The sequence below is a fragment of the Balaenoptera borealis genome, assembly GCF_965194805.1.
Source record: "Balaenoptera borealis genome assembly, chromosome: 7".
Classification (NCBI taxonomy): domain Eukaryota; kingdom Metazoa; phylum Chordata; class Mammalia; order Artiodactyla; family Balaenopteridae; genus Balaenoptera; species Balaenoptera borealis.
In genome coordinates this window covers 115,430,442-115,446,909 of record NC_138864.1, presented here as the reverse complement: position 1 = coordinate 115,446,909, position 16,468 = coordinate 115,430,442, and the positions used below count along the sequence as shown (strand labels likewise).

Here is a 16,468-nt window from a genome sequence, read left to right as displayed (position 1 = left end):
GAGCAGCCCCCGCTCGCTGCAACTAGAAAGCCCGTGTGCAGCAACAGAGACCCAACGCAGCCAAAAATAAATAAATTAATAAATTAAAAATAATAGTTTAATAATATTAAAAAAAAAAGTTCTCTTTAGCTGACCTTTGAGTTATTTTATAATTTAGAGACAGGAATGTATTCCAAGACATCTTTCTAGATTCTGAAATTACAGATTCTGTTCAGTGGACAAAACCTCAGCATGATGGAGGTCACAGTACTCAAGAACGACCGATAATCTCTCTTGCGGTTAACTCTCAGAGTCCCACATGAGCACATGTCCTACAGGCTACAGTTTTCCCCAGATCTTTTCCAGGGCTTTGATTCTCTCACCCAACTCCAACACCTGCACACTCAACTATCATGACTTAGTATCCATCATCACTCATCTAAGACAACCTAAGTGACTTAGTATCCACCATTACTCATCTAAGACAACCTAACACGTCTGATCTCAAATGGAGAAATACTTTGCCATGGAACCATCTGATCCTGATCCTGACCAACTTTTTGTCTGATAACAGATTCGTATTTGAAGTGGCAGAGGATTAGAAGAATACCTGACCCTCACCACTGTCACTCCCAATCCTCCTTCCTCTGTTCAATTTTTTTCCCCAAAAACACTTAGCACAGTCAGATATACTATAAAATCTATTTTTAAAAAAATATTTATTTATTTGGCTGCGCGGGGTCTTAGTTGCAGCATGCAGGCTCTTTTAGTTGCGGCATGCGGGATCTAGTTCCCTGACCAGGGATCGAACCCGGGCCCCCTGCATTGGGATCGTGGAGTCTTAACCACTGGACCACCAGGGAAGTCCCCTATAATCTACTTATTATGTTTCTAGTCTGTTCTCTCTAGACTGTACACTGCACAAGCGTAGGGGGATTGGTTTGTTTTGTTTACTGCTGTATCCCCAACACCACAATACATTTTTGTTGTACAAATGAATTGAAATGGGGAAAGAAAATATTATCCAACAAATAGCTTTGGTGAAACATTTGAAAGAAAATGAATATCCAGGGGTGATTAGAATATTTAACAATCAGTTCAGCATGAACACTGCTCATCAGAAGAGATGCCGGCCACGGACAACTGGTACAGACAGCCATCTTGGTTCACACTGGCTAACTATCAGCCCTTTTTAGATCCCTTTCTCAAATCTTACACTGAATCTTCAGTGATGAGATTGATAGTTTAATAATAAAAATGAAGCCACAAAACTACTGCTGGGAAATATAGATGAATATTATATAACTTCAGGGATAAAAAAGCATTTTCTAAGCTTGATACCCATGGTAAGAGATCATTATAGAAAAGATAAATAAGATGTAAATGTTTTTATATGGGAAAAAAATACTATAGGCAAAGTTAAAAGCAAATGACCTACTGGAAAAATATCTACAGCGTGACAAAAGTTTTATACATAAAGAGCTCTTGAGAAATCAATAAAAGTTAACATTTCAAATAAAAAACAGAATCAAATTTTTAAAACTCTTATGAACTAGAGAATATACTTATTCTCCTCTATTTATATATACTCCCATCCCATTTTAGCTGAGATGTTAAGAAGGGCTATTCAATATTCTCTCCTGTGTCTGAGTTCCTACTTTATAATGGGAAGCCTAACAGATATATCCCTGGACAGAGAATCAAACTTCACCAGTCAGTATATGACCAACTCCAGTTATAAATCATGCTCACAAGTACAGATTCAGACATACCACATTCACTAGCTGATCCTCCCACCAACTGGAAGAACTGCTGGGCAATTTTCATATGATCCTTCTAAAAAACAAAGCAGAGCTGATACAGAAGAATAAGCTGAAAATATATTATTTGTATTACTTTGTGGTTTTAACATATTTGTCAGGAGTTAACATATACCCTTGTTTTAAATCCTCCCCAAATCAATAGTACTAATTCTTATTAGCATAAGCAACTAGAAAATGATAATCTGCAATTGAATTAAAACCTATTTAGGGTCAGATAGAAAAGAAGAAAAAAATTCAATCCCCAAACTCTATCTTAAAAGTATCTTCATTAAATGAACTCATTCATTTAACAAATATTTATTGCTCTTTTATCATATATCAGACCTTGTGGTAGGAGCTATATATGTTATATGGCTATAACAAGGATTATTTATTAAATAAAATCATTAATTTATTCAATAGCTATTTATTGCCTATCTACTACATGAAGCACTTTGGAGTGAGCTGGAGATAAAAAGATTTATTTATATTCCACTTTTTTCCAAAAAGAACTTACTATGCCATATTCAGAGGAATAAGAGCTTAATTTTAGTCAGCATTTTGGTACTTATAAAAAGCTTTTCCAGAGAAACAATTATTCCCATTTTACAGATGTCAAAATTATAGCTCAGAGGTATGCAAGGTTAAAAAAAAAGTCAGTGAAGGGACTTCCCTGGTGGTGCAGTGGTTGAGAATCCGTCTGCCAATGCAGGGGACATGGGTTCGATCCCTGGTCTGGGAAGGGATCCGCAGAGCAGCTGAGCCCGTGCGCCACAACTACTGAGCCTGTGCTCTAGAGCCCACACACTGCAACTACTCAGCGGGCGAGCTGCAACTACTGAGCCCATGCACCGCAACTACTGAAGCCCACCCTAGAGCCTGTGCTCTGCAACAAGAGAAGGCACCGCAATGAGAAGCCCGCACATGCCACAAAGAGTAGCCCCCGCTCGCTGCAACTAGAGAAAGCCCGCACACAGCAGCAAAGACCCAATGCAGCCAAACAAATAAAATTTTTAAAAGTCAGTGAAAATAAGAATGAATTTTTGCAATGATTTGCTGTTGTTATTAGATATACACACTGTTTAACAATTGGGCTTTTTTTTTTAAACCAAAGCAGCAATTCTTAGGGTTGTAGCTTTCTTTTTTTTCTTTATTTTTTTATTTCATTTTATTTTGTTCTATTTTTTTGGCCATGCTGTGCGGCTTGCAGGACCTTAGTTCCCCAACCAGGGCTTGAACCCGGGTCCCTGGCAGTGAGAGCGCCAAGTCCTAACCACTGGACCACCAGGGAATTCCCCTTTTTTGTCTTTAAATAACACAGGATTCTTTTCACAATGGAATCTGGACTGGGGGATATGGAGAAATAAAAGGAACTACAGAAGAGCCTATTTGTAAGTTTATTGCTGGTTGAAATTTGATGTTCATTTTGATCTTTTCCACACACATAACTTTGCAAGCTACAGATTGCCAGTGATTTTATACTCACCGAACCCATTTCCTGGCCAAGGGCTGCATTGACCACTCCTTTGAGGATATACTCCTGGACACATGGAATATCACTAATTAATTTAAAAGGAACGTGGAACTATAAGATATCTTTCAAATAGATCATTTGCATCAACTTAATGCTTTATATATATTATCAAAAGTTACCCAAAGTCACTTTTCTCTGTTCTATCCCTGGTTTGAAAGAAAGAATCAGCAGACTTTCCTTTGTTTCCCAGGAAAGTATTCATATAACAGAATTCATCATATTTGCAAATTCTCAATCTTAAGCAGAAAAACTCAGCGGACACTCACAGGAGTTAAATTTTGTTTTTATTTCAATTCAGTGGAAAAAATTAACAATAAAACGTTTATGTAATAATTTTTACACCTTTTCAGTCACTGCCATTCTCTGTGATGACATCATATATATATTATCAATATTTTTCCCTTTCCAATGATATAATAACCTTCCTTTGCTAGTGATCCCTTACCTCAAAAAAAAAAAAAAGTGTCCTCTGATTCTCCTTTGTAAGGTATTCTTGCTTTTGGAGTCCTGAGGCCTCACCTGTATCCCCTTCAGACTTGGTTCTGTTCTTTAATAGATACTCTCCTTAGCTTTATCAATTTTTATGTGGGTACTATTTTTATTTAAGAGGGCTCATAAAAAGAACAGAACAAAAGATGCTGAAGCCTTTAATACACTGGAGAAATATACCTGTTTAGATCTAGAAACAGTTTTCAGTCAGTCTTTCATTCAATGAGTGGAATGCCTACTACGTGCTTAGTGTACATAGTGTTGGAGATACAATACAGACACAATCCCTGACCGCAAGGAGCTAACAGCCTAGCAGGGGACACAGACATAGTACAGACAACCATACTGCTGATGTAAGTTTCTATATCTAGTTTCATCAGAATTCTAGATCTCAGTATTTTCAAACATCAACCCTTCTGAGGAGAGGACCACATATACGGGAATTTACAAATATCAAAAAGTCCAGGATATTCATTCTCATATCAAAAGTCTCACATAAAAAAAAAAAGTCTCACATAACATTCCTAGATCAATATATACGATCTCTCCTGAGATTCTATAAGCAAGAATCTTCTCTAAGATGCCTTCTGAAATTCTGCTTCCAGCAGAACTTGGTTAGTAAAAATGCAACACATTCGCAATTACCTGAGGAGTAGTAGGTTCCAGATCCTTAATTAAGTTATAAGCTTCCTGTACATCATCTGAAATATAAGAAATAAGTAGCTATACTAATCTGTATCCTAGCAAACTCTTCTGAAACAGTCTCCCAAATGATAAGGTCCTTCAAACATTCATGGGAAGTATGATTTGTTTTTTTTGTCTCTTAACTCTCCATCAAGTTCAATGTTGAGTAGTAGATAACCAAATATCTGTAGGAAACCCATATTAAGCTATGAAGCACCTAAAAGTTCAAGCTAAAAATAAGGAATGGGGAAGTATATGCCAATGGCATTGTAATTATATAAGAAAAACAACCATTTTTTAAAAAGATATAAAGTATGTAGGAGTGAAATGACATGAAGTCTGGGATTCGCTTTAAAATATTTCAGCAACAAAAACGGGAGAGGGAGGATAAATGAAAAAAGACTGGCAATATCTAGAAGACTGTTGAATCTGGGATGCATATTTGGGTGTTCATTTTGGATGTTCATACTATTAACTTGTTTTGTTTATGTTTGAAAATTTTTAGAATAAAAATTAATTTATAAAATATATAAGGTGTTTCTTTAATTCTCGTCCAAAAGCATATTTCTTTGTGCTTATATATCAAATTAGAGAGAACTATTTGCAAGTTCATGTTCTTATGCTAATAAACACTGACATTTTCCTCAATGCGGAATATGTTGTCTGGCTGGTTTCTACCATGCACCTAAAAAGGCCCACACTGGTAGTCCGAGGTCCAGGACAGAGTGCCGGCACCACTGCACAGTAACTCCTGCCCTGTACTCACAACTGTTAGATAAAAGCCTGCTTTAGGCATGTGTCTAACAATTTCATCCTTACTCAGGGGAAACAAATATCACGTTCTCTTTGCATCATACTATTTCTCATGGGAAGCTTGAGGGCACAAAGAAACAGAAAGGCAGACAATTAGAGCAAATAAAAAACAATTAATGATGAAAAAGAAAAGACTCAAGAAAATGTAGATGTACATTACACATAGGGGAACACAAGAAAAAGAAGAAACGAGGGAGGGGAAGGAAAAAAAAATAGAAAAACTGAAATAGAATGAATAGAGAACAAAGGGCAGAAAAATAAGAGGAAAAGAAAAGAACAGAATGAGTGAGAGATTGGAAGCAACAGAAGAAGAAAGAGAGAATAAAGAGAAAAGGCACAACAAATAAATACCAGTAAGTTTGTTCTGTCCTACGAACCTGTTGCAAACATATTTTTGGAAGTATTATGAATTGATTTTAAAGATTAAGCAAGTAGTTCAGTTAGAGATTAAATGTTCTAAAATATCTTAAATAGGCAAGACCAAGACACAGTTTTCTTACCTTGACGAAGGTAGTAAATCACTAAGTTTAGCCTAGCTTCAGGAATGACATCAACCAGGGGAGGCAAAACCTGCAAAGCCCCTTCACCTCCTCGGAAAACAACCTAAAGACAGAGAAACTCTGTATTATGGCAATAACTATGAGTTCACTTATTGGTGGAAATGTGTAAGCAGCTGACACAACAGTTATTCTTTGAAAGGATGAATATATTTTTGAAGCTCTCTCTATAAACACATGACCTTGACCTAATTAAAAGAAAACCATCCTAAATTATAAGAAATAGAATAAAGGCATAACCCTATTGCATACATTTCCTTTTCTCCTCATAAGAACTGTAGAAAACTCTTAAAGTACCCAATAATTAATGGAACTTTTTTTCTAGACAGATATTCTCTATCAAAAACTCCATGAAGGAATTTACATAATCTTTCTGAGACTGTTGCCTCATCTCTAAATGGCATTAGTAATGTCTACCTTTCAGGGTTATCATGAGGATTAAATGAGTTAAAGTGGGCTAAATGTGTGGCACATAGTAGGTAATATTTCATTTAGTTGTTCAGTAAATATTCATTAGCACTTACTATATGCTTGGTATTGTAATAGCAGGGTTACACCAGGAACAAGTCACTCCCCTGTCACTATATAGGCTGTACTCAGGTGGGGAGAGACCTTCAAAGAGCAAACTTAAGTATGTTGTCATATGATAATAAATGCTACAGAGAATAGCTAAAACAAAAGCATCATTCATGAAAGGACAGTTTTGCATACTGTTCTGTACTCAGAGCCTAGCACAGTATCTGGCACACAGTTATGTCACAAATAAATATACAGAAATCAAGGCAATCAGGCATAAATGACCTAATCTCTTTTTTCTGTATCAAAATATCCATATGGTCATCTTATTTGCTTCCTCCTTGTCTGAGATGCTCCCTTCTCTTGCCAAGATTAATTCCTTCATCTATCTTCTTTGATGCCATAACTTCTGACTCCATCTAGATCTTGTTTCTGTATTAAGCAATCATTCTATTTCATTAATCCTGGTCCCATTTCTCAACTTCAAACATGCACAAAGGTTCCTGCTCTCTGGAAAAATCTTCCACTTGGTGCCACTGTTGCCTCTGGATAGCACCTTATTTTTCTCCTTTCTTTCAACGCCACACCTTAAAAGTATGTGGTTCCCTGCTTCAACTTTCTTCTCATCCTCTCACTCCTTAAGTTCCCAGAAAACTTGCTTCTGCTCTCTGCACACTAGTAAACTCACTCTACAAGTCACAAATTAACCCCTTTGGCCAAATTCAATGGACTATTCTGTCCTCTTGCTCCATGACATACCTGCAGTTTTGACACCGATGGAATAGCATGACAACAAAAGCACTGTTTACTATATGCTTACTATATGCTGCATACTGCTTGAGGTACCTTATACACATTACCTCATTTCATCTTCACAAGGAAATAAGGTAGGTACTGTAATTTCCCCTATTCTACATATGAGAACATGGAGACTCATCAATGGTTTGTGACTTACCCAATGTTACAAAGCTAGTACATGGTATAACTTGATTTTGACCTCAGATCTGACTCCAAAAGTCGATGTTAACAACAATTTATATTGCTTAATATTTTTCAGGTTTTGTTTTAAACATTAAGGTAATCTGTATTCATTGGAAAAAACTTACATATACTATTACAACAGGAAAAAGGAAAATTTCCATTTTTTCACTTTTCTCTTTAATCCCACCCTCCAAGAATAATTCCTATTGCTAGCTAATATGCATCTTCCAGTTATACGTACATATAACAGTTCTTTATTCTGGCTGTATATTATGTCCACTTGGGAAACTTTTAAGAAAAGTACTCATGGCCGAACCCTAGCCAACCATTCAGTAAAAATCTCATCCATAATTATTTTAAAAAATCTCCCAGGTGATTAAAATGTGTACTTGTAATGACATTACAGTTAGAAGCAACCTAAGTGTCCATCAACAGATGAATGGGCAAAGAAGATGTGGTCTATATATACAATGGAATATTACTCAGCCATAAAAAAGAACGAAACTCTGCCATTTGCAGCAACATGGATGGACTTGGAGGGCATTACGCTAAGTGAAATAAGTCAGACAAAGAAAGACAAATACTGTATGCTAACACCTATATGTGGAACCTAAAAAATGCAGCACACTAGTGAATATAACAAGAAAGAAGCAGACTCACAGATATTGAGAACCAACTAGTGGTTACCAGTGGAGGGTGGGGCAATATAGGGGTGGGAGAATGGGAGGTACAAACTACCGGGTGTAAGATAGGATACAGAGATGTATTTGTACAACGCAGAGAACATAGCCAACATTTTGTAATAATTGTAAATGGAGTGTAACCTTTAAAAATTGCATAAAAATCAGAAAAAAAATTTTTAAATGACATTACTGTTGACCCTCGAACAACGGCAGAGTGGGTGGTGTAGAGGCCCTGACCCTCCACACAGCTGAAAATCCGAGTACGATTTATAGTCAGCCACCCACATCCATGGTTCCTCCACATCCGAGGATTCAACCAACCTCAGACCGTGCAGTATTTACGACTGAAAAAAATCTGTGTATAAGTGGACTCATGCAGTTCAAACCCGTGTTGTAGAAGGGTCAACTGTACATTATCTAGGTGCTTTTTCTTGCCTGCCCTTTCTTGAGATATTTTCTTATTCTCCTTCTTCCAGCCACTTAAGTACAAATGCTCTCTTGGAACCATATTTTTCTCTGTTTTTAACTCTTTCTTCAACTATCACTACCCCTAAGAAAACTCCTAAACCTGTTCTCTGGTCTTAATCTCTTTCCAAGTTTAATTTCCAGACTACTACTTCTAACACATCATTCTCCACAAAAATTAATCTGTCTTTAATTTATAAACTAGACCAGAAGTGAAAAGATTAGAGGCAGAAGCTCACAATAAAAAATAACCACAAAAAACGCTATCTGTGATGGAGGCCTGAATTAGAGGAGGAATGGAATGAATATAAGACAATACCAACAAAGAATTAATAGGATTAAGTGACTGAGTAGCTATCAGAGATAAAGGGGAAGAGAGAGTCTAAAACAGCTATGGTTTTCGGCATTCATACTCAAGAGACTTGGTGCCAAAGAAGGTACAGAGAAATCAGAAGGAAAAGAAGTAGTTATTATTATTGCCATTTTCAGATGAGGAATCTGAAACTCAACAATATTAAATAATTTTCTCAATGTCCCGGGTGTCTGAGTTGAATGCAGCTGCTTTGCACCCACTCTACTGCATAGTCAATGGAATCAAACTTGAAACCATCTGAATGTTTTTTTTTTAGCAATGGCCATCATAATCCAGCCCTAAACCTAACCCCCTTTTTACTTTTTCACTAAGTAAAACTTTAATTTTTCACTGTGCCCCAGTGCAAACTTTCTGTTCTAGTAAATTCAAACTGCTCACAACCTATCACATATGTCTTCTTCATTCATTCATCCATGTCCCTGCCACAAATGAACCCTATAAATCCCAGCCATCTTTCAAAGACCAGCTCAAGTTTTATTTTCATCAGAATATCCTTCCCATTTATTATAACCCAAAGGGATATGTTCCTTTGTCTTTGCCAACAAAATGAACACGTGGCTTTCACTGCCTTACACTTCTTTCTAAATGTTAAGTATGTATTACTGCCCTCCCAATAAGGATTTGCTTGAGGAAAGAACCTGGTATCTTAAACTCATTCTCTCTCCTCCACAGCAAGAAAGAGTTTACTTAAAGTAGAGAAATACTTGTTGAGATAACTCCCTTCATTCATCTTTCTAACCACTGTGATGTACCAAAATAGGGTAGGCCTCACGTCAGTCAAGACTGCAAACTATTATTCACCAGATTGTGCCTGATGAGCTCTTTAGCAAATTCAAAGGAAGAAGAAGCGTTGTCCATCAAGCTTTTGAGTTCTGCCTGAAATTAAAAAAGGAAAGCCTTATGAAAATGAGAAGTGTATAGTTCTCATATCACATATAAAATGTTACAACATTTTATAGTTTACAAAGAATTTAACATGCTGTTCCATTTGTTCTGCAGGACTCTAAGAAATAATCAATGTAATTATTATTATTCTCATTTTACAGATGAGAACATTGAGGCTTATAAACATTAAGTGATTGAACCTTACACTAATCAGCAAGTTTGAAACTGGTGAACCCAAGTTTGTAGACTCCTAGAGTTAGTCTTTTCTTTCAGGTGACAAACTTTTAACAACTAAGGCTGATTCTTCAATCTGACCATTCCACCTATGTCCTGAATACTGTCTCCTTCCTGCTGAATTGGCCTTAATTTACATGATGCAATTAACATAACTTCTCCCCTCTACGCTATTATTTATTAGACCTATCAGATCTCTTCCGTATTATCCTGCACCCTTAAGTTCCCTTAGAAGAAATGGTCAGCCATTTCCAGTGTCTTCACTAATGTCCTAGACTCACTTACCCGCTTCCCCAGCTTTCTGCTGTTCCCATCTTGCCACTCTATAATTTTGATTAAGCCTCCTCACCTCCTTTCTCTACTTCCATCAGTGGGTACCTAAGCTTTTCTGGATAAAATAATTAAATCCTTGATTATTCTCACTAAGCACTACAAACTTTTTCTACCCGATGTCACATAGGAATGCACACCTATTCAGCAATCCATTTACTGATCTTCTCTCTTGTCCACAGCAGTAATTCCAAAGCCTTGGGTCAGCGGTCCCCAACCTTTTTGGCACTGGGGACCAGTTTTGTGGAAGACAATTTTTCCACAGATGGGGGGGGCGGGGGGGGGCAGGGGGATGGTTCAGGCAGTAATGGGAGCGATGGGGAGCGCAGATGAAGCTTCGCTCGCTTGCCTGCCACTCACCTCCTGCTGTGCGGCCCCGTTCCTAGCAGGCAGCGAACGGATACCGGACTGTGGCCCGGGCCTTGGGGACCCCTGCCTTGGGTAATATTAGGCTAGTTCAGCAGTTTTCAAGCTTTTGGATCTCAAGATCTTTTTTAAATCTTAAAAATTATTAAGGATCCCAAAGAGTTTTTGCTTATGTGGGTTATAGCCATTCATATTTATTGTATTAGAAATTAAAACAAATTTTTAAGCAATCAATTAATCAAAAGTAATAATAAACCCACTACACATTAATACAGATAACATATTTTTCATTAAAAAAACTGTATGTACCAAAACAAAAATTTAGTGAGAAGAGTACTGTTTTAAATTTTTGCAAATCTCTTTAATGTCTGGCTTAACAGATGACAGCTGGATTGACATATCTGTGTCTGCAATCAATCTATGTTGAAATCATGTTGTCTCTGGAAAACTTCACTGCACACTTGAGTGAATGAAAGTGAAAAAACAAAATCTTTTAGTATTATGAGGATAGCTTTGATCTCAGGCAGGGCCAGCCAGGACTAAAAGTGAGGCAAGTGAGCTACCTAGGGTGCAAAATTTAAAGCAGCACTCACTGCACATGAAAAGATGTTCAACTTCATTAGTTATCAGGGAAATACAAATCAAAATTACAATGAGCTTCCACTTGATATCCACTGGGATAGCTAGAATGAAAAAGTCAGGTAACAACAACTGTTGGCAAGGATGTAGAAAAATTGAAACTCTTATACATTGCTAGTGGGAATATAAACTGGCCACTCTGGAAAAGAGTATGACCCAACAATTCCACTCCTAGGTATATACCCAAAAGAAATGAAAACATGTTCAAAACATGCCCCAAAACATGTATACAAATGTTTACAGCAGCATTATTCATGATAGGAAGAAGGTGGAAACAATCCAAATAACCATCCCCTGACAACTGGAAAAATAAAATGTGGTATATCCATACAACGGAATATTATTTGGTCATAAAAATGAATGAAGTACTAAAACATGCTATAACATGATGAACTTTATAAACATTATGCTAAAGTAAAAGAAGCCAGTCATAAAAGATCACATATTATATGATTCCTTTTACAGGAAATATCCCAAACAGGCAAATCTATAGAGACAGAAAGTAGATTAAGTAGTTGTTTAGGGCTTGGTGAATGGGGGTTGATAGCTATAGGGTATGGAGTTTCTTTTTGAGGTAATGGAAATGTTCTAAAATTGACTGTGGTGTGAATTCCCTGGTGGTCCGGTGGATAGGACTCTGTGATTTCACTGCCGAGGCTGAGGGTTCGATCCCCCATCAGGGAACTAAGATCCCGCAAGCCTCATGGCACAGCCAAAAATAGAGGAAAAAAAAAAAAAGAAGTGTTTAAAAATAAATAAATAAAATTGTCCATGATGAAGATTGCACATAGTGGTGAATATACTAAAAACCACCGAATTGTATACTTTAAAAGGGTGAACTGTATGGCATGTTACATATATCTCAACAAAGCTGTTAAAACATAAAATTATAAATAGAAGATGTAGGTCATCTTATAATATGTTAGAGTGAAAATGACCTTTCTAAAAGCATGACAACATGATAGAAATCATGTAAGAAATATTCCTCATGAAACATCAATACGTGATTTTACGCTCAAATTTTCTGTGTCCTATATTAGGGTTTTGTCTTTTCAATTTAATTCATCAATCTTTGTCTTTCATTGAGAAGTCAAACCTTTTAAATGTAATTACAGATAAGCTGGATTTGAAAAAGGCAAAACAATAGGCTTTTAGAAGATAATATCAGAGAATATAATTTGGGCTAGGAAATCGTTTCTTAAACAAAATACAGAAGCACTAAGCATAAAGAAGAAGATAAATTTGACTATGTTTCAGCCTATCAAATCTTTGATAATTGCTCAGTTCACTGAGAGTTTACTATGTATATGAAGGTAAGGACTTTGCATACATCACAGAAACCTACAATAATTCAGCACTATTATTTTGCATATTTTGCAGATAATGCTTAAGGAGGTTAAGTAGTTCACTGAAAGCCACATAGCTAGTAAGCTAGGACTGGAATATGGTCCATCTGATTTCAAAGCTCCTGCTCTTAATCACTACTGGAGCCCTCCCAGTTTGGGGGGATAAAAGTTCTTTATCCTCTGAAACCAGTGTTCTTCTTCCTTTTACCAGCATCCTATATTCACTGCTTCTATTTCTTCATCATCTACTTGTCATTCCTCTGCCATATCCTTTAGGACAATTCTCAATCCAAGTGATTACTCAGTCACTCTTTATCTCCTTGCCACCTAGCTTCAACACCCAATAATAATGATACCCTAATCAGAGTAGGAAACCCCAGTCAGGAAACCCAATGGCTTTTTCTCAATCTGCATCTTTATTGACCTCTTTTGAACCTCCTCCTTCTTCTAATGTGATTCTCCCTTAATTTGTTAGTCATATTTTAAATTTCTCATTCAACCATTACTTAGCTGGCATCAACTTTGTGTGTGCATTGTGCCAGGTCCTGGGATACAAATGTCAAAGGACAGTCTCAACCCTCGATGAGCTTGTCTAGATTAAAGATAATTAAAGCAGGTTAATGAGGCCTTGCTCGGGTAGGATCCGCCACCATCTGGACCCTCAGGGCCCCAGTGCAGCTCAGGGCCATGGCTCTGTGCTGGCCCATGGCTGCTGGCCTCAACAAGGGCCACAAGGTGACTAATAATGTGAGCAAGCCGAGGCATAGCCACCGCCACGGGCGCCTCACCAAGTATACCAAGTGCGTGCGAGACATGATCCAAGAGGTATGCAGCTTTGCCCCTTAAGAGCGGCGGGCCACGGAGCTGCTCAAGGTCTCCAAGGACACGCGGGCCCTCAAGTTCATCAAGAAAAGGGTGGGGACACACTTCCATGCCAAAAGGAAGAGACAGGAGCTGAGTAATGTCCTGGCAGCCAGGAGGAAAGCAGCAGCCAAGAAGGACAGAGCTCCCTCCCCTCAGTGCATAATAAAACCTTTTCAGAAAAAAAAAGAAAAAGAAAATTAGGCAACTACCAAATAATAAGTGTGATTTTATATATAGATATAAAATCATATATAATAGCTATATTATTACCAATTATTTATTGGTAAGATATAATAACCACATTATTTGATTATATTTAAATAATCATGCTTATTATTTGGTAGCTATATTATTATGTATATATATAAATTAAGAGCAAGAGGAATGTACAACTAAGTCTGCAGTAAATTTTAGTGGTTAAGTCTATGGGCTTTAGAGTCAGGGTTTGAGACCTGAATTTCTCACTTGTTAGTTGTATAACCTTGGGTAAGGTGTTCAAAGTACTTTAAGAATTGAGTGAATCATTACAGATTATTTCATGTTTACTATAGAAGAGCAGAATGCTTTGGTGTCTGGGGAGAGAATGAACTGTACAATATAGAGCCCATTATAAAAATTACTAGAGGAATTACTAGAGGCTTTTAAATGGTTTAATAAAATTATCATAAGTAAACACAAACTATATCCTCTCGCTTCCAAAAAAAAAAAAGCTTCTTAGGGTACCTCTGACATAGTCATCTACTGCTGGAGAACACTATAAAATCAACATGTAATCTACATGGACACAACTTCAAATGAAAAAGCATGCCTTTAGTGAATGGGAAGTGCAGTTTCGTATCCTGACTTGGATACCGTTAGACCTACAGCATATTGGTTAGCCATGCCACCCATACCAGACTCTGGAAAGAACATGTGCAGACAAAATGTAAACATTTAATAGGTTGGATGTTATACTAAAATTGGCAAAGTCCCCAAGACTGACTCAAGGTAGAAAGGCAAGAATACACTTCTCTTCTTTCACTTATTCTAAACAAAACTCTAATGAGATCAAATTGCAAATCCAGTTTACTATTAAACTGCTGATGCTGGGAACCAGCCAATTCGGCAGACTCCAGGGACTCTAGCTGAAATGAGTATTCCAAGAATGCATTTTATATAATATCGATATATAAAGGGACCACTCCATTGCATACTAAGCAATTTAACTGATAGGCATTTCTTTTGCCACAACTGACCACCTTTATCGACATAAACCATGAAAAGTGAATCTGGGCGTACGTTAAGGACGTGTTCTCCAACTGCCAGCTGCTAAACACTGTTTCACTCAGCAGTTGAATCTGCTGTTAGTGTAAAGTATGTTAATAGTGTTCCTTGCTATTACACAATAAATTTTGCTTTGATATACTAATTAATTTTCTGGTTTCAGTTTCTTTCCTTCCTCCCCCCTACTCTAGGGTGGTATGATGCCACTTACACTACTTTTTCGGCAAGGTGAGATTTTAAAATTTTGACACATGCAGAAATTTTACATTTAAATTTTGGTGGCTTCTGACGTCAACTAAAGTAATGTCCAAGGAAGTAATTTCTAAGCATGGCCCCCTCATAGGGTTAATCTAAAAATATCTGTACATAAAGTATATACAAATACATACACCTGAACCTGTATATAGATATAATATAGAACATGCTATCTATATATCTATTTATAGATCTATTTATATCTATATGCATTGGGTTGGCCGAAAAGCTCGTTTGGAGTTTTCTGTAAGATCTTACAGAAAAACTCAAATGAACTTTTTGGCCAGCCCAATATACATATGTGTGTATGCATATGTGTGTGTGTGTGTGTGTGTGTGTGTGTGTGTGTATGTGTGTGTAGTTAAATAAAATGAGATCATAATGTATGGCCTCCTGTATACTCTGAGTTTCCTATAAAAAGAGAGCTATAACAACAAGGAAAAAAAATCACGAAAGAAAAAAAAAAGAGCTATAACGGAATTTATCCACAGGATTGTCAGGGAAACTAAATAATGGATATAAAGTATTCTGCACAATGCCTATAAGTTAACCAATTTCTAAGTATTTATAAAATGTCTACCACTATTGCCTCTTGGGGTAACCTTAAAGGAGACATTGAAGTATACCAAGCAGAGAAAGGCACTCCAGGAAATGAGAATGCTGTATGCAAAGCTATGGTAGTAGGAGAGGATGGGTGTGTGAAACAAACTCCATGGCTGGACTGGAGAGAACAAGACTAGAGGCAGGGAAATTATTTAAAGAATTACAATGAGAGATGAGGAATGCCTGAACTAGAGCAGTGGCAAAGGAGAAGAAGGGACAGATAAAAGAGATGTTCAGGACATAGAAGTGATAGGAACTGGTGGATAATAGATTGTGGATGAAGGAGAAGAGAGCGATGGATATCCTAGGTTTCTGATTACATGTTGATGACTTTGAGCCACAAACATATTTTAAAGAAAGAAGCAGAAGTGTTTGGTTTTAACATATTTAAGTTAACGTAAGGCATAGATAAAGATCATCTACAGTATATCAGATACACATAGAGAATTCAGAAGTCAACATTCTTTTTAGAATATCTGGTAAATATAAATATTTATACAGTTGGGTTCTTGTAGAATCACATTGGCAATAACAAAGGGATATTAATCAAGAGTAACAGATAATAGTTTCATGAATAACCCAGGAAGTACAGGGTAATTCAAACTGGAATTAAGTAAATTAAGAACAAATTTCGGGACTTCCCTGGGGGTGCAGTGGTTAAGAATCCGCCTGCCAATGCGGGGGAAACGTGTTTGATCCCTGGTCCGGGAAGATCCCACATGCTGCGGAGCAACTAAGCCCGTGTGCCACAACTACTGAGCCCGCATGCCACAACTACTGAAGCCTGCGCACCTAGAGCCCGTGCTC

The 16,468-nt window shown here is 37.1% G+C and overlaps 1 protein-coding gene and 1 pseudogene across 6 annotated transcripts in view; one reads left to right on the top strand and one right to left on the bottom strand.

The window, feature by feature from the left end:
* Positions 1-16,468, bottom strand: part of IFT56 (intraflagellar transport 56) — a 51,781-nt gene that overhangs the window by 23,780 nt on the left and 11,533 nt on the right. For all 5 annotated transcript variants that reach the window (XR_014246990.1, XR_014246991.1, XM_082400337.1 and 2 more), the window contains exons 8-12: positions 9,678-9,752; positions 5,802-5,904; positions 4,450-4,505; positions 3,268-3,321; positions 1,752-1,815 (exon numbers count right to left, since the gene is read on the bottom strand). Coding sequence is in view for 3 of the 5 variants with exons in the window: in XM_082400337.1 (XP_082256463.1) it covers positions 1,752-1,815; positions 3,268-3,321; positions 4,450-4,505; positions 5,802-5,904; positions 9,678-9,752 (352 nt within the window). In the remaining 2 variants the exon portion in view is untranslated. The remainder of the gene's footprint in view (positions 1-1,751; positions 1,816-3,267; positions 3,322-4,449; positions 4,506-5,801; positions 5,905-9,677; positions 9,753-16,468) is intronic.
* On the top strand, positions 11,165-16,411 carry LOC309632619 (large ribosomal subunit protein eL36 pseudogene; annotated as a pseudogene). Its single transcript has one exon. The product of its transcript is annotated as a large ribosomal subunit protein eL36 pseudogene (transcript).